This window comes from Spea bombifrons, chromosome 13 (assembly GCF_027358695.1).
Source record: "Spea bombifrons isolate aSpeBom1 chromosome 13, aSpeBom1.2.pri, whole genome shotgun sequence".
NCBI classification, from domain to species: Eukaryota; Metazoa; Chordata; class Amphibia; order Anura; family Pelobatidae; genus Spea; species Spea bombifrons.
This window is the reverse complement of record NC_071099.1, coordinates 10,829,312-10,848,313: the sequence shown is the minus strand read 5'-3', so window position 1 is coordinate 10,848,313 and position 19,002 is coordinate 10,829,312. Positions and strand designations below refer to the sequence as shown.

General features: G+C 48.1%; 1 protein-coding gene across 2 annotated transcripts in view; it reads right to left on the bottom strand.

The window, feature by feature from the left end:
• LAMA5 (laminin subunit alpha 5) overlaps positions 1–17,740 on the bottom strand; it is a 46,096-nt gene extending 28,356 nt beyond the window's left edge. For both annotated transcript variants that reach the window (XM_053452902.1, XM_053452903.1), the window contains exons 1-8: positions 17,385–17,740; positions 15,936–16,088; positions 4,311–4,428; positions 2,966–3,084; positions 2,717–2,887; positions 2,209–2,306; positions 841–956; positions 47–165 (exon numbers count right to left, since the gene is read on the bottom strand). In XM_053452902.1, coding sequence (XP_053308877.1) covers positions 47–165; positions 841–956; positions 2,209–2,306; positions 2,717–2,887; positions 2,966–3,084; positions 4,311–4,428; positions 15,936–16,088; positions 17,385–17,720 — 1,230 coding nt within the window. In that variant the 5' untranslated portion in view covers positions 17,721–17,740. The remainder of the gene's footprint in view (positions 1–46; positions 166–840; positions 957–2,208; positions 2,307–2,716; positions 2,888–2,965; positions 3,085–4,310; positions 4,429–15,935; positions 16,089–17,384) is intronic.
• Between the last annotated feature and the right edge of the window lie 1,262 nt (positions 17,741–19,002).

Sequence of the window (19,002 nt, the reverse complement as noted above, 5' to 3'; positions counted from 1 at the left end):
TCAAAGTAAGAACATGAAGCTAGATACACGTAAATAAAATATTTACCTGGCAATCTACGCACACGCCTCCTCCCAGGTACTGTCCTTGGCGATTCATGCTGGCCCTGCGTTGGTCGACGTCCGCGTCGTAGTAACAGTCATGCGCGTGTCCGTTACAGTTACACGCTGGCAAAGGATGACAGGTTAGAGATTTTACTAGGTGGTCCTTCTATCTACCAGAACTTCTGGTATCTTTAGATGCGTTAAGTTGGAATCAATAGTAGCGTGCATCCCTCAACCCCGAGCACGACTAAACGGCGGCCAGAATCTACGCGGAGAAGGTGTACAGGTTACGTACAACGGTTCTTATGCTTTGAGGTTGACCATTATCTACCACGGCCACCATTTCTCACTAGAAGATATTTGAGGTCGACCTTCAGTAGTCGCTTCCCGCACGCAGTATGGAGTATGAGGAAAGAATGGTGGAAGGTGGTCAAAGAGTTTGAGATGGACAAGGGTGACCATGGCTTGGTATTTGTAAATGTCACCAGGAAGGGGCAATTAGTAACGTCTACAGATAAACGTGTAAACGACTCCACGCGACCAATAAAAAAAGCGCGTCGCAGCATTTTGACCAAAACAGGAGGGAAATCTAATCTTTAAAGCACTTTCCAGGTCAGCGGAGACCAGTGAGAACGAGGCACGCTGATGGAACGGCTGCCGGATGAGAGACAGATGCGTAAAATTAAAAAGAGGTGACCGTAAACCGAGACAGCCCCTCCATTCAGTGCCAGAGGTGGTCTCCGGAGCCCCCTTTAACTCTTTGCCTAGGGGGACTGTCAAGAAAGTGCCGATACTTACGTTCGCATTCGTTAGCATTATCCATGGTGGCTGGTTTCCATGGTAACTGGTGGTACCCCGGACAGCAGCTGTCGCAGGACGGTCCGCATGTGTTGTGCTGGCAGACGCACTGGAGCCTGGAACGAGGGAATAAATCCACATTTCAACAAAGCGAAGGACGACGGATCGCTCCCAGTATAAAATATAAAATGTATATTAACGCAGAATATCCGGGTTATGCAGAAGGTTTCTTGATTTTTTTTTATTAATTTAAAAAAATATATATATTTTTAATAAAAATAAATGATAAAAAATAAGTATTTAACTAACAAAAAATTATGATTGACAAATGGGAATTGAATTGCAGGAAATGTCTTGGAGAAACCAGGAAAATGTCTAATTTCCAGTGGGAATCCCGCGCCTCCCCTCTGACCCCTGGCATGTAAGGTGGTGATTGAGATAAGAGATATCCCGCTCGTTATGTAAGCAGTCGCTCATTATGTAAGCAGTCGTTACATCAGTACATGCCGTCGGGTACTAGATTATTATGGAGGAATCCCACCCGCCCTCGTTATCTGAATGCCCCGCGTCTCACCCTTACACTCCCCCCCCTTCAGGGATCCCACCCTGGATTAAGCCACCAGAACTGACTGGTTTGGGGTAACACTATAGGAGAAAAGTATAGTTAAAATGATACCATTTATTGGCTAACTGAGAGTTTAATTGCGAGCTTTCGAGACCAAGTTGTTAGGTCTCTTCCTCAGGCATTAATCTAAGGGGTAACACTATAGAAACCCCTTATCTACCTACCTTATACCCCCCTCACCTCCGGAGCACAAACAGTTAATAATTAAAAGTAAAAATTAAGTATGAAGAAACTTCTTGATCCTTTCTTATCCACAGTCCTGAATGGGTTAAGATTTATGGAATCTCTCTGTTAAAACTCATCATAGTTGAAAAAAATCTTTATTTGAAAGAAATTTTTTTTACATTTTTTTTTTTTTTAATCCAAATTAAGTTTTTCTGCCGAGCCCGCCAGCGATCACGCGACTCCCGTCGACTTAAAACTGCATTTTAGTTGCTCGATGAAGCTTAGCAAACTAATTACCCTCCTCCATGCACAAAAATATCTCCCGACACAGGAGGAGACAGACACGGTGTTTATATGGGGATGTATATACATATACATACACTGTATATTACTGGGGTCAAAGGTTAATCCCTGGGGGTCACACACTGTCTATGATCACACACAGCCAAAGGCAGCGGATTCATACATTACCATACACCCCCCACCCCCGCTGTCTGTCCGTCTGTCATTCCTTCCGCTGTGTTTCCTAACCACGTAAGGTTGAAGCGCGAAACCGGGTGAAATAAAGGCTTATTTACCTGTACGGGTTGACGGGGTCCCTGGCGTTGCACACCTCGGCGTGCCCGTTACACACGCAGCGCCCGCCGATACTAATGTCCTTAATGCTGTAATAATACTGGGATGGAAGGAGAAAGAACAGGAGGTTAATTTGTTACCCGAAAGACACAGCATTCCGTCGCTAGTTACAGTTATTCACATAGCGCCAGCAGATTCCGTGGTGCTTTCCAATCAGAGTCGGCGGGATAAATTGACAAGCACAAAAAGATGCAAAAGGGGAAGAGGGTCGTGTTCCCAGGAGCTTACAATCTAGTCGGTTGAGGGGGGAGAGAAACAATAGTTACTATAAGGTAACCAGGTTGGGAGATCCGTCATCTTAAATTCTAACATTATATGAAACAGGTCCAATAACCCAATATATCAGCAAAAATAAGACGGATAACGTGGACAGTTAAGAACTAGTATGAAAACTGGGAGAAAAGCCCCCCAGCAGACGGATGGATTTACGGATTTGCCCCGGATACTTACCCTGCGGGTCACGGTGGGATCCCTCAGGGTCTTGCCCATGAGATGTCCCAGTAAAGTGTTGGTCCTCAGGAACCTCAGACGGATGTGCGTGGCCTTGGTGAAGTTCCTCAGCACGGGAGAGTAGGTGAAATTCATGGAACCCGGACGTCCGATGACCAAGGACACCACCACCTGGGATCAAGTAACACGACAATCATTCAACGTTCCCGCGACAAAGTCAACCGACGAAACGCGTCTCCAAGGACCCACCTCTCCGTTCTCCAAAGGCACGATGCGGGAATACTCTGTCGTACATATGACATCATCGTCATTGATGATCCTGTCTATTGCGTGACGCCCAAAGACCTCAATACAGTCCCTCTTAGAAGCTAAAACAGAACATAAGAATTAGGGAACTAGAACATGAAAAGAACATCCTTCTAGCTACTAAACTCCGTAAGAGAAACTGTATCCCAAGGATTCCATCCAAGAACAGAACACAGACCCAGAACACAGGCCCAGAACACAGGCCCAGAGAACACAGACCCAGAACGTCCCCCAGAACACAGACCCATAACACAGGCCCAGAACACAGGCCCAGAACGTCCCCCAGAACACAGACCCAGAACGTCCCTCAGAACGTCCCCCAGAACACAGACCCAGAACGTCCCTCAGAACGTCCCCCAGAACACAGACCCAGAACGTCCCCCAGAACAGGGCAACCAGGGCTTTTAAATACCCTCAAAGTATGTTAGTCACGGTTAATTCAGGTGAATTCAGGCGCCTACAGAACAGAACCAGGGCAGATGTGTGTGTGGGGGGGTTGTTTCCGCGTCTGTCCCACAGAGGTGGAAATCTGATGCTTGTTTTCGTAAAGGGTAATTACTCTGCGTGGGATTCAGCGGCTCGCGGTGTTCGGGAAAAATGACCAGTTTAAGATCACCCGTCACCAGCACGATGTTCTAAAACAGGGTAACTTTGTATTAATCGCGTTTTCGTAACGACATTCTTCTGGATCAGGATCTCGGGTCTGGTTGACGAGCGATCGGGACCCAAGAGGGTTCTAGAATCCTTCTCAGGGAAGATATTCCCATCTTAATCCAATTAGTGCTCCTAAAACTGCATCCGCAGAGCTAAATATATAGATGCAACAGAATGTTCGGGACGAGGACAGTGGAACCGCAAGGAACGAGAGGCGAAAGGGACTGTCTTTGAACTCATTGCGGGTTAAAGGTGCCGTTCCACTCACGTAAACCCTACGTAAATCGCATAAGAAACTTGTTCTAGTAGCAACAGCCTATCAGTGCCTGCTTTTGTTTCATGTGACAATTAGGCATTCCCTGAAAAATTAGGCATAAAATTACATAGGAGCAAGGACCATGGGGGTTGGATTGGGATTGGCCCACCCCAAGGAAAGTTATCAATAAAGAAGCATCGTCTGATATTGTTCCCATCAGAAAACGTATTGCGAGACTTTAATGGACACACAGATCAATTAGTTCACTATGGCTAACAAAGTGGGCTTAAAAGCTTGCGATATATATATATATATATATATATATATATATATATATAATATGTAGAGTTATCGGCACCGGTATGGAGCTGGACTTACAGGCAAAGTACTGCCAGGGCTGGTACGTGGCCCCATAATCTGTGGACCTCTCAAGTACCCATAAATCCGGGCGCGGGGAGTTGGCAAACTTGATCCACACGTAGGCGACATGGAAAACCTGTGGAGAGAGAGGAGATCAGCGTTAACATCGCTCAGGATCAGCGAGCATCACCCGGATGCCAAAGGGTTAAATTCCCCCCGCGGTCACCAGTTTATCCAAACATTCAGATAAACTGGTTTTGGTTAAAAAAAAAAGTTGAAAAACAAACAAAAAAACAAGAGATAATAAAAGAATGTTTTAACCGCTGGGGGGTCGTTAAGAATCCTGCGCGGTGCGATCCCCGGAAACGGCCGCCATGTTTCCCGTTCACACGTCAGAGCGACTCCTTTTCCCGCTATCTCATCCATCTACCTGCCCTTCACCCACCGCCCGGGGCCAGAACAGCCTCATCCGACACCAGGGAGAGGGGGCCGGGGGCCGGTGTATATGCACGGGACGCCGGAGTTTTAACCCTCGCAGACTCGCAGTCCAGGAATTAAAACATAAAATGCTGTTTTGTTTTATAATTTCAATTATAAAATATACTAAAAACCGCATTTTACTCAAATTCCCTCCGAATCGCTTTTTTTGCGTGTCGTGTTGTTTTAGCGAGGAGGTTTGGAAAGTACTATTTAAGGAGAGCCCCGAGGGAGCGCTCCGCAGAACACCGGCCTGGGAGTTTCTGTGTCGGGGACCATAAAAGGGCAGATCGGCGTCGGACAACCTCAGGACTTTTTGCAAGACTCAAGCCCGCTAGGGTTTATTACCCAGAAGCCTCTGCTGCACCCCAAGCAATACCCCCGGGCTTTGTAATTGGGGTCACTAGGAAATATTCACACTTACAGTATAGTGCTCTGCACTGTACAGCGCTTCACCTGCCGCCATAACACTCTGCACTGTGCACTATTCTACCGGGTTACTCGGCACTGTACGTTTCCAGCCGACAGGCCACTCAGCGCCGCGTATCACCCTGCCTGGGGTCACAGTACACTGCGCCGAACATCCATCTGCACGTAGTCTGTGTGCTCTGCACTGTACCCGGCCCTCGGGTCGCGAACCGACAGTGTTGACACATTTTGCCCGCTCCTCTTTGTTCAATGATTAAACATCTCGGCAGCCCCCCCCCCCCCAGAATGCGCTCCTCGCCTCTGGATAGTGTTAGATCGAGGGGCAGAAAGCCTGAACCGACGCTGGTATAAGCGGATAGAGCCCTACCGGTCCAGGAGGAAAGGGAGACTTTTTATTGGGCCAGAAAAAGATGTAGCGTCAGGTAAGCTTCTGAGACCTCGGAGGTCTCCCCTTCAGATGGGTTCATATAATCAGGGAAAAGACAGGAAGGCACTCGGCCATTTAACGGCCCGTGAAATCCCTGCAGCAGCTCGTCTGCGACGGAGTTTGTTTGGAATCAGAGGCGTCTTTAATTCATCTGCAGGACTAAATCCAAGAAAGGAACACAAAAAGGTATAAAAGAGGTCAGATTCACCGAGGGCGAAGCCAACATATTCCGCGGCGTAGTAAAATACAGAGTACAGAACATGTCTGCCCCCCCACGGGAGCCTCCACCTTTCCTGCCATTTACTATTCACCCGGATCCGACCTTCCACCGGGAATCCGCAGCCTGGCATTGTGAGAACGCGCTCTGTGCCAACCGGGGGGGGGGCAGATCCCATGCCAACGGGGGGGGCTACAATAAGAAGGGGAGTGCATGTTAATATCTCGCAACCCTGGCACATAAAGAGTTAAGTGTGAGTGTTTGTCCCACGCTGTGCCTCCCCCTCACCCACTCCTCCCCGTCTCTGCATGCCCACCTCTCCATGTTGGCAACGCCATGGCTGGCATTGTTCCGCCCCGGTTCCCAGACCATCCTCCTCCTCCCTGGCCTTTCTCCGCTCGGCGCTGCTGTCAGCGGGATGAAGGCAAACACTCGCTTTGTGTTCACATCAACAGCCACAGGCCCAGCGCATGACACATTTATTCAGCGGCTTAATACAGATCATTTGTAGTACAGCCAAGGCTGCAAAACTGAAAAAATAAGGAGATGTGACCGGGAACAGCTTCCCAGCAGAGGTGGTAATATTTCACCGTAAAGGACAGAAAGGTGAATTTGCGAAGCCGGTAGGAGGGCAGACGGGCGCGGCCAGTGTCCTTATCTGCCGCCGCTCGCTGCTTTCAATCAGTTTATACAAAAAGGACTTTCCGAACGTTATCTCTATTATTTGCTTAAAGCGCGTTGGGAGAAGAGTAAATAAAGTTAAAACGAGTAGCGATTTTATGAGGACCGGAAATGTTTCCATCTTACCCCCCCCCTTTACCGGGTGAACAAGAAAAACCCCAAATGTTCCCCAAACTATTATCACATAGCGTCCGTAAAGAATCGGAACTCGCAGAGCGTTACTCTTTATCCCGCTGGGCTCCAGTACAGAGACAAATCCTATGACGCTGATTCGCTCCCAGGAGCTTACACTCTATTTGTAAAGAAACTGAATAGGAATCAGAATGGGGGTTTTTTTGCCCACTTTATGTCTACCCCTTGATCAGAGACGACGACTCGGGGAAGGATAGGGAGGCGTGGGGGTTGGAAAGTGCATCCCCCCCGCAGACGCCTGGCAGGGAAAGTGTTAAGCCTCCTGCGCAGGAGAGGAACCTGATCCTTCCAGCAGCCAAGGGGTTAATCATGCAGTTACCATCCGCTCTTCACCTCGAATGTAAGCTCTGCGGACCAGGAATCTGTAGCCCCCCCCCGTGCCATATTGAGCCAAGAAAAACAGGCAAACGCTGGCAGGCCACCTTGGATGACTACAAGTCCCATCATGCTCAACAGGGCAACAGCAGGCTAATCCGCGTGTGCTTTGGGTGCCCGTGTTTATAAATAGCAAATTTTGTCGCAAAGTTCTAGATTTGGGACAACGGCATTGGTTTCCATGGGAACCGCTCCACAGTTAGAGAGTCTGCCCCCCAAAAATGTTTGCTCAGGACGGAACGCTGACGGCCGCCGAGAATTCCAGGAATTTATAAATATTTGTTTGTTTTCCAAACAATATTTTGTATCCAGGAGTGGAAACCAAAACAGACGATAAACTATTCTATAGAATCCTAACAAATTTCATCGTAAAATACATAGAAAACGGGACGCCGCCTGTAGAGTGAAAGCTCCTGGGGACGAGGCCATCCATCGAATGTCATTTCCGGATCAGTTCCTACCACCTCTGTCGGGAGCGTAATCCACAAGTCCACTACCCCTGCTGCTAATAATGTCTAGCAGGCCGTAAACACCGGGATGGCAGCTTCTAGAGAAAGGCGTCTTTGTTCCATGACATAGATTTCCATGCCGGGGCTTCTATTAATAGCCGGCCGCCTGCCCCAAACGAAAAGCGAAAGTTCCAATGAAACTTTACCAATTTTCCGGGGAATTAGGAAAAAGTGGGGGGTTGGGGGGGGTTATTGAGTTTTGTAGATAAGGGGCAAAGTTTTGGGTCCATAAAAGGATTTCCCTGGCATTCGAGACGTCCATACCTGGGAACTCGCGGGGATTGCCCCGGAGTCTCAGGGTGAAGGGGCAGATTCTCCAGGTCACAAAGTCCGGCGCCGACTACCTCCGATGTGATCATATATTTGACTCCCAGTCGGTGCTGTGTTATGCTCGATTATCCCTGCTTGAATTCAGGTGACTCAATAAAGTGCAATTTAGATATCGACGAGTCAAGGTTTCCGCGAGGGCCGATTTGAGGGCCGTTTGGGTAACACGTACGGCGAGTCACTGCACATAATCTATATGGCGGGGCATTAAAGGGTTAAGAGCCTCACCATTTGGAAAGCTCCCAGGTATGAAGACGTCTCGCCAAAGAGCTCACAATCTAACTTCAAACAAATTCCTAAGCGGAAGGATTAGGCGAGCGGCGGCACGGAGAGGGCGTACGGGGGGCTGTTTCACAGGGGGGGGGCTGTTTGTACGGAGGGGCTGTTATCTCGGTTCTGTTAAGGGGGTAATTATCCAGGAATCCAGATTTTACCCTCTCTGCACTTTCATTTCCTACAAGGACACAACTTGAAAGCGTCCGCACCGCGTCCTCATTACGGGGGCTTTTACCAGCCAGACTGGAGATTACAGGGCATGGAACGTGTGGGGGGGGCACCCCTCGCATTAACCCCTTCCCTGTCATAAGGACGTGAAAAATATTTTTACATTTTTATTATTATTTTTTTAATTAATTTTTTTAAAAAGTGGAATTTCAAAGAAAAAAAAGGGTTACATTTAGGAGGGGGGGGTCACTTGTGGCAATAGGGTCTCTGCTGGCGGCTACCATGGACTGGGTAGTCAGCGGAGGGCCTGTATCCATGGCGACCTTTTGGGAGAGAATTAGTAGGGCTGGGGGGGGCAGGGGGTATTTAACAATTGAGGGAGTTGAAAGGGCAGATACCAAGAATAAACTGATCTGCCGGGAGAATCTGCCCCTTTAAAGAGCCCCTCATACACCAAGTGCCTGTCATTCATACGCTTACCCCATGACAGCGGCAGGAGGCTGTGTACAGCAGTACTGAGTATACTGACAGCTCCCCTTAAATCCTGATTATTAAAATATATTTATTAGACATTCTGTATTAATTAAACTTTCCCATAATTTGGGTTTCCCACCTGTATTTTTTTGTATTTTTTTTTCAATGAAGAATATTAAAATAGGGATCACAATTAGGTCACAATCGCCTAAGGGGTACACGGTTTAGATCCTTCATTTCTCGACTTTGACAAATTTTTTAAGGGCATTTTTTAGAGTCTGGCCAACTTCTTCCGCTAACCATTCCATATACCCACCACTCTTTCCGGTACAGTGCGTAAGCTCTGGCAGTGCAGGGGTTAGGATAAGCCAATTCCTCAGCCTTGCGGAACAAAGCAGTGGAAATTTTTTTTTGATAATTAGCAGTTCTAGAAGTGTCTGAGGAATTTGAAATCCTTCCTCAAAGTCGGCATTCAGCCCCCTCTCCCTCCGCACACCTTCCAGTCCCGAGCTGCCAACCTGCCCCCTTCCGATTGTTTGCCATGTGCAGGGTGAGCAGAGGGGGGGTGTTTGCAAAGCTGACAAGAGCTTAATTAACCATACATTCACCAAACAAGCACATCATACATAGGGGCAATTAATCGGTAATGCCCCCAAGAGCCACGCAGCGCATTCAGGGGCAATTAATCCAGAGATACTCGATACGCTGGGAGCTTTTAATTAACCCTTGCTTGTCACAAAGCCCTTATACGTAATTAACCCCTTATCCTACAGAAACACAAAATGCAGTCAGTCCTTTCAGGCTTTTTGGGGAGCACTTTAATTAACCAATTCCACGCCGAAACAGGGGTATTTTTTTTATCCCAGTTGTGACTTTATGCATAGGCAGGCCTCGCAGGATATATGACATCATCGGGAGAGTCTACGGGGCGATGACACCGGTGATGGAGCCTATGGAAAAGACTATCGGGTCTAAAGAAAGTCTGTGTAAGTAAAGTAGGTATGAGCAGTAACGTAAGTGGACTGCCACAAAGAGCTTGCAATCAAATAATTGGGTGTCTGTGACAAAGTGTGCATGGTAAATGGCCGTTTAATACATTAGGAGCAATCTGATCACTGGGACCACTTAGGGGTGTAAGGATCTCCAGAGCCCGATGCGTCCCACGGCCTTCCGGTCATAAATGCCCCAAAAGAAGCCATTAATGGCTAATTTCACGTCCAACATTACTGCCGATTTTCTAACATCTTTCTGGAAGCGCAGCTAAATTTCCTGTTTATAGTTACGTCCCCGTTGGGTTCAGCCCAAGGATTTCCTTCTGTCAAGATATCCGAAAGTCAGACGCGGCCAAGAACGCTAGGAGATGGCGGGTGGAGGAAGACACAGAGTCGTTCCGAATCGCTTATCTCTGCGATGGGCCAACACCAAAGAACGAGCCCATTCTGCCTGCCGGTTCCACCTGCTCGCTGCCTTTTGGGCCAAATCCTGAACACCATGTCTCCAAAAAAGCAATCGACGTCCTGACCTTCAAAAACCAATTAACAGACGGCTCTGTTACAAAGTCTCGATAAGTGGTCTTATCGTCATAGCAACCAGCAGAATGATTAGAACGGCAAGAAACATTCCGAGGCTTGGAAACTTTGTAGCAAAATCACTTTCAACATATTACCCTAATTTCATGGATAACGATTTAATATATATATTATATATATAGAAATTCTTGCTACATGGACCCAAAATGCTACAAAATCTTCCTTGTCCTCATGTTTCTTCTTGTTGACTTTAAACACAGAGATGGGTGCAAGTTGTGGTTTTTGGGGAGAAAAGTAAGAAAATCTATTATCCGGTAATATTTAAAAGGATACTTCTTTGGTAAGTTGGATGGGGTGGGGGGAGGGGCGAGAGGATAAGAAGACAGAAACCACTCAATTCTTAACTTCAAATAATTCATTAAAAGCATTTTTGAAGCCGTGCCAATTCCAGGGGTTTCTCGGTGAGTGATTTCCGACCTTCTCAATAACCTCTTCATCTACAGAAGTCAATATTCTTCTGGGACGACCTGGTGAAGCCAGGCGCCTCGGCCTCAAGTATTAAAGAGGCACTCTTAACCCTTTCCCTACTGCCCTCCGGCACAGGTGTGTATCCCGGGTTAATCATTAAATAAGGTGTTGGGCAGCTTGCGGAGGGTTAAGTACCTTCCCGCAGTGACCCAAGTGATTCCTTTGAAGGTCTTGAGAATTTGTATTTGCTTTTCACAGCAGAAAGGCGATTTTTCCTCTCTGCTTAAGTAATCGGAGTCAAGGAGGAGCGCTGATTATAATGTGTGGACAGAAGAATGCAGGGGAGAGGGCTCTGGAAGAAAGCGAGATGATGAAAGACGCAGAGGGGGCTGCTAGGTGCCGGTCGCGGGGTGGGGTGGTGCGCGCGGACTTCAAGGCCGATTTTGTTGGGGGGAAAAAAATGAACTTTTGGTTCCATTGACAGAATGTTTACGGCGTTATAAATCCGGGTCATACTAGAAATCGAGCGAGGAATGCGTCGGGTGCCCGCGCAGGGCAAACTGGATCCGACACACAAGACGCAGATCTCGTTTTCAATGGAAGTCTCATTCCTTACAGTCTTTAACACAAAAGCTCTAATAATCCTGCTCCCGAAATGCGACGGCGGGAAGCGGACGTCGTTCACCTGCTCGCAGTATGGCCGCTGGTTGGTTGCCAAGGAGACCGTAACGGGTCTTTAACTCCACCGAAACCGCCACAGCCGGCGGTGGCAGCAACCCGTCAGGTAGACCGTGGCCTGGGGATAATAAAAGGTTAACGTGCCAGAAGAGCAAGCAGGCTTTTGTTGCCGGGTTTAGTCTTTACCTAGCAGAGGGCCTCAGACGGGGGCGACGACCAACAATGGCGGCAGCACATGAAAGCCAAACGCTCGGCTTTGTTCCACGCACTCTTTGTGAGACGGAAAGCTGATCCAGAACGTAATCGGAAAATAAATAATGATCAGGCCGCTAGGAAAAACACCCCGGCGTTCCGCTGCCTTGTCTCATAGAACACGGTTCATTATCGTAAAGGTTTTATTATTCTTATCGGTTTGGATCCATTCTGTGTATTTAAGGTTCTTTGACTTCCGTGTAAAAGCTCTATCGGTACAAAACCATAAAGTCAGATCCAGGAACCTCAGGAAAAGCCCCCCCCCGGGCACCTTCCCTGGCGTCTCCTACGTTCCATCATTCATCGTCAAAACAACATAATGTATCGTATTTGTTAATTGTTCATTAAACGCCCACAGTCGCCATGTCTGCACACGTTATCACCCTCGCCCTCTCTGAAAAGGTGCCTTTCAACAAAAGCCCTATTCTTGTAGTTACACAAACATTTATTAAAATAACCGGAACTGAGCATTTTTCAAATGACGGCCGAATTAAACCTACATTCCGGGGATAATTCTCATCTAAACGCGACTCCTCAATTACCTTCAACAAAGCAGGTTTTAAGAACCCTTCACATGCCGATGCATTTGTCACAATGTATTACCCACTCATTGATCTTCTGCCCCGTTGGGGGTATTTGAGGACAGAGACGGAATGTTCCAATGGGAATATTAATCCTTTCGGTGAATGATGCCTTTTCATTCAATCGTATCCATAGCGATAACCTGTCAATCATCGCTAAATATCTGCACCGCCTTCGTATGGAGAAAAACCCAGCGTTGATTGTCGGGGCCGGCAGCTTCTCTGGCATCGCTCAGCGGGTTTGTGTAAAAATATATGAAAGAAAAGCAAAATTTCTTGGTAATTTAAGGGTCCCTCTTTTCCCACAACTCCCTGGGGATGCGCAGAATTGGGACATCACCAGAAATTCCTGCAGTCCGCATTCCTGGTCATTGGGCCGGCTAACGGCTAACAGCCACCGACCCCGATCTGACAGCTTGCGAGAGAGCAGGCTAATTCCAACTGCACCGGCTTAGGGCCACAGCAACCCCTTCTGCGCCAGTCTGCATCCAGGGCAAGGGGTAAAACAAAGACAGGGCAATCAACCCATAAATTCCGGCTTGTTGGGTGGCCCCATTAAACTGGTCAACTGGCTTGGAGGTTTAACAAAAACAAAACAAAACAAAAAAAGGTAATAAACACCAATCAATTCACTAATCCTGAAAGTTCTGGACCATAAATCAGATACCAGGGGGTCTGCAAGGCAAGTTACACCCCCTCCCGGACCACCCTTATAATGGATGTAGACAGATGTAACAGCAATAACATACAATAATAATAATAATTTAATTACGATTTTTTTTGTACAATATAGATATATATATATTATATATATATACACACACACCGTATATATAGGAGATATATTTTCTGGGTATTATGTAATAAGTTGGGGAGAGTAATGATATTACATTGATAATTAGTACTGGGTTTATATTATATGTGCCATCTCAACCCTCAAATGTCTTCGTTTTTCATTTTAAAGAAAAGGACCCATTTTGCAGGTATTGTTTCAGGTTTGCTTTGCTGTGAGGACTGGAATATTTTGTGATTGCCCCCCGTACGTTAGATCGTCGTCGCCCCCCACGACGTGCCAGCCAGGGATTACAACAGGATTCCGCAAACAGCCCCGCAGCGGCGTCTTTAATGAATGAGGTCATCGCGAGCTCGTCTCCTGTTAATGGCAGCCAAGCGAGCGCAGGCCTGTAGGAACACGCAGACCGGGACAGCACCGGGAGCTTCACCCCACCGATCACAGGAGAGACGCTCCATTAACTTTTCGCGTCACGGAGAACACGCTCCTTGGAGTGCGATTCCTCCATGGACAGCTTGACGTGCATGCGCAACAAATGCTGAGATGCTCCAGGAAGCTTTGGTGTTCCGTGGACCAAAACCAGCCCCTGCGACTCCCCGAGTATTTTACCAATATCCCCAAACGAACCCCGGGGCAGAACTTGAGGGTGGGCGACCTCTTCATACAAACACGGACGCTGACCAAGTCTCAGGATACGGGATAGGGGCACGACTATAGGCAGCGATTTAAGGTTATTACTGTTAGTACTTTTTTATATAGCGCCATCATATTCCGTAGCGCTGTACAATGGGTAGACAGAACATAAGTAGTATATAACGTAACAACAACAGGCGAGGCCCAAACCCTATTCCCAGGATTCTGTATCCCGCATTGAATAGAAGACGCCAGCCCAGGTTTGCACATTGAAGCCAGAAAGAGCAGAGGTTTGGGTTTTTGACCAGCAGTGGCCATGGGAACCGACGCGTTCCACAGAAAGCACATCAGCAACTAAATTAAGGAAATGTTCCATACATGATGACTCTTAAGGTTTGGAAATGTCATATATGCGGCTCATGCGTCTGTGTAAACAGATAAGTAACTGTTACAGGAGAACGAGTGCCCTAAGGGGTTAAGGAAAGAATGTCAAACAGTCTCTTTTGTTAATGGAACTACCTGAGATCACAAGAGAACTTATTTTAAAAGGATGGCGGGTAAGCTCTCCGGATGTCAGGGCGACGGGTGCAGGTACAGACGGATCCGAGGATAACTGGAATTCCACACATCCCGGGGACGGGAAAACAAAGACATTCCTGATTCCAAGGTACCTGGCGGACGCTTCACGAGGACGGACGGACAGACAGACAGTAAGACAGAGCGCCCTGGGGCTAATTTGTAGTCTGATTCTCCTTCTAATAATAAATTACAAAGTTACTTTCCCTACGGGACCAAAGCCTTGGAGCGGGGGGGGGGGGTTCAGATTATTATTCATAAAAGGTGTGCGGAATTCTGACGCCCGGATTAACCCGGGAATTCGGACAGATCAGAATAAACACCGTTAATTGCAAAATAACAGTAATCAGCACATTTTTGAGATTTTTTTTGTTTGGCTTTTAAAGAAAAGGGTCACAGGTCACTGAATTAATGACAACTCCCAGCACCCCCCCACACACACACAGACATTTCACAGCTTCTCAGGCCTTTTCTGTAACAACGTATCCAACACTTAGACCAAAACAGAAAATGTTATTATTAATTTGTAAATAAACGTCATGTTCCCACGTTCTGCTCTTCTTAAAAAGTAAAGGGCCGGAGCCTCACGTGAAATGTTTAAAGGCGCAATAATCTGGGGCTGTGGTGGGCTTGTGCCCCCCCCCTGTTTACTGGGTGCAAGAAGTGGATTTAAGAATGTTGTGTCTGCCTCCCGTAATCAGAGGAACCCGTACAAGTATTAATTATCTAAAATATCACGTTCAAGGGCACTTTTAGTGCGAACAACGAGATGTTTCCACTTAAAATCATGATATAACCTTTTAATATAACGCGAGCAGCCCGTGTCATCATCATAGACCTCGTCTTGCTTGGGAAACAAGGCTCCTCTTGTGTACAGAAAAGGTCATGCCCAGCGGGTAGGAGAAACCGTATCGGAAGGGCCACCTCGCAGAGAACCTCCGAAAAGAGTCGCAGGTCTGGGGACGCATTTGGAGGTTTCATGGCCTGGGAACGGACTGCCATCGCATTTAGAGGCCATTACAGAGTCTTTAAAAGTGTGTAGGGGGGAGGGGCAGCAAGTAGACAATAAAACACAATTAAATGCCCCGAGCCCTCCTCCTCCTCAACAGCCAAAAGAAGAACAGTCATCAACATTGGGGGCACAGAGGGGAGGCGGGTGATCCCTGCAACGCGTGGAGTGGAACTTATTCTCAGTCTGGATGGTCAAACGATAAACACTTAGTGGGTACAAGGTGTTGGTGCACGTATTAAGTTCTCAGAATGTTCTAAGTCACCTTCTCATGGTCTCCTCCTTACACAGAGGTCTAATACACCATTATATTTCGTGGTGGCCAAGTGACCACCCTAGTACTCCTGCAACAAGACCCTAAATACTTCCTCCTCGGGGGTTCCAACGACTAATATCGAGCAGATCTGCCCATAAATATGACCTGACCCCAACATAGCGCTAGACTGCAGTACGTGGAACCCTCTTCCCCAGGTTATGGACGTCTCTCAGAAGATGCAAACATTCTATAGGCTTATGAACTACATGCTGGAACATGTCAGCGCTATAAGAGGGGTCAACAGAAAAGCACAAACCTGGCCCAGGTCCAGGGTAACGTTGACCTCGTTGTTCTCCAATCCGCGAGACAATGGGGGACTTTGCCACCAACGTTCCGTTCCATCGATGGCGTTGGTGATTGGGTGAGCCTTCTCTCTGCTGTGAGCCATACAGATGTCACAGTACTGTCCCTGAAAACAAAAAGACGGCCACATCAGGTACATGGAGGTGACGAGGGGGGGATATATTATATTATATATATATATATATACTAATCCCAATTCAGCTTTGATTAGATCACACTGGGGGGGGAGTTTAACCCCAATTCATTTCTCTCCCAGACTTCAAAGAAGCCCCAGGAATTCAGATAAAGAACTGCAGGGGCAATTAGCGAAATCAGGGCCTTGGAGATACAGAGAGAGGAACGAGACAGGCAGTCCTCCGGTATACGGGGGAACATATTAGTGTGGGGGTAATTGTGGACCTCCATGGGTATTTCACCATTTTGCTGCCGAGATGCTTTTAGATAACAGCGCATCGCTGCATGATTCAAATTCAATTAGAAGCAGAATTTAGTTATACATTATAAGGTCAGGGTGCTGAATACCGGTCCGCAAGGGCCACAGACATGATCACCAAACATGACACCCCTGCCATAAAGCGCACGATAATGTTTTGGGGAGACGTACAACAGCAACCTAAAGCGCTATCGTGAAATCCAGCTTCCAAGAAATCTGGTGCTGTTGCCATGGTGATTGCACAAACACTAAAGACCTCTGTACACCCCACTTCCCAGGGGGTAAAATGACTGTTTGGCTGATGCCTCTTGTCTATTCAACATGTTACCCCAAAGTTAGCCAGAAGATCAGCACCATGGGCAGAGCCCCCCATTACCTATTATAAAGTTGCCCCGCACTCAGCCCTCTGGATGCCACGGGATGGGGTGGATCGGGAGGCATTTTCTTAATGACATAACTGATACCTCCTGGGAATGACTTGTAGCCTCAATAATCATTTCATTGCACCTGTGTGAGCTTCTGACTCCTGCCCCTGGTGGTAACAGGCGGGGTACATACAGGGTCTGAATGATGAGTGGGGCAAAAAAAAAAAAGGCACCAGTCACCCCAGTTCTGGCTCCATTAATATGGGACAAAGTTCTATTCACTTCTTGCATTTTAGGGAAACTCTCCCCACAGACAGCCCCAGGTACTCAGTACCACTCTATCAGAAACCTCAGCAGCTAAACATCTATCCAGGGAGGGGAGTCTGGGGGTCTCAATGATATAAGGGGGGCTGCCAGACACTGATATGGAGAACAGTCATTGTACAAATACAAGGGTAACAAGCAGGCAACAAGCAATGAGCCCCACACCCCACAGGGCCCACTCACAGTACCCACCACACCCCACAGGGGCCACTCACATACCGTGCCCCCGACACCCCACACACATACCGCGCCCCCATACCCCACAAGGGGTGTCCAGTACCTGGATGGTCTGCGAAGGGTCTCCGGACACTGGCCCCCCGACCAGCTTGCAGTAAAGCTCCTCCATGGCTCTGCCATCCTCGCCCTCCCCGCAGGTGGCCGTGGCCGAGATCCGGGTGCCCTCTGCCAAGTTGAAGTATGGGGGGTGCAGGCTGTAGCCATTTACGCCATTAGTGAGCAGTTCCTGGGCAGAGGCGATAGTCAGCAGGCACAGCACCAGCAACAGGTGGCTGAGAGTCCTGGGTACCGCCGGGCCACAGTGAGTGAGTCCCGGCTGCCCCCTGGCACAGTGAGTGAGTCCCGGCTGCCCCCTGGCACAGTGAGCGATCCGTGCCATCCCCCGGGCGCGGTGTGCGATCCCTGCCATCCCCCGGGCGCGGTAAGCGATCCCTGCCATCCCTCGGCAGCGGTGAGTCTGAGGGTCCCTGCGCTGCTCCCTCCCTGAATGGTTTAACCACAATGGACTTCGGAATCAGCAGCAGAGACGGGGCGGGGGCAACTACCGAGGACCTGCCCTGGGACCTCCTAGTGTCATTATACAGAGGGCTGCCGGGGGCTGGCACTAAACACGAAGCTGATGGGGTTAAATACACCGAGCTGAAAGGGTTAAATACACACATTGCTGTCTGATGGGGTTATTTCACAGGGAGTCCCTGGGGTATTTGATACAAAGCTGCCTACTGGGGGTATTATCTACAGATCTGCCATACCCTGGGTTATTAATATATACAGATCCGACTAGTGGGGTTATTATACAGGGGGCCCCTGGGGTATTATATATATAGAGAGAGCGGCCTCGTGGGGTTATGTTATACAGGGAGCCCCTGGGTGATATATAAAGAGTTGTCTAGTGGGGTTATTATACAGGGAGCCCCTGGGGTATTTGATACAATGCTGCCTACTGGGGGTATTATATACAGATCTGCCATACCCTGGGGTATTTTATACAAAGCTGCCTACTGGGGGTATTATATACAGATCTGCCAGGGAGGCCCCTGGGGTATTATATACAGAGCTGCCTAGTGGGGTTATTATACAGGGAGCCCTGGGGGTATTATATACAGAGCTGCCTAGTGGAGTTATTATACAGGGAGCCCTGGGGGTATTATATACAGAGCTGCCTAGTGGAGTTATTATACAGGGAGCCCTGAGGGGTATTATATAAAGAGTTGCCTAGTGGGGTTATTATACAGGGAGCCCCTGTGGTTCATGTATCAGTCTCAGGGGCAGGCGTGTAACGTACTGATTACATGTATGTGGCACTGTGCCCCTGGGTCATATGGATGTGGCTCTCTGGCTGCCTCTCTTACCCCCTCTGCAGGTGCCACACTGAACCGCACATCACCCAAACACCACAGGGGCAGCATCAGGAACTGGGGTCCCACCCTGGGCTGTTGGCCTGAGACTGGATTCTGCTAGCCCAGTGTGGGAGCCCAAAGCTGTATATAAAATGAAATAAAACGATCACACGGTTGCCCTGCATTTTCTATTAGAAAAGGTGACAGGTGTGTCTCTAAGGATCTGGGGTTTCCATGGAGACCAGAATCACCCGGCCGGTTGTTACATTGTATCCCTGTGCAAATGACCGATTAATCAGTATTTAGAGAATAAGGTTCTCT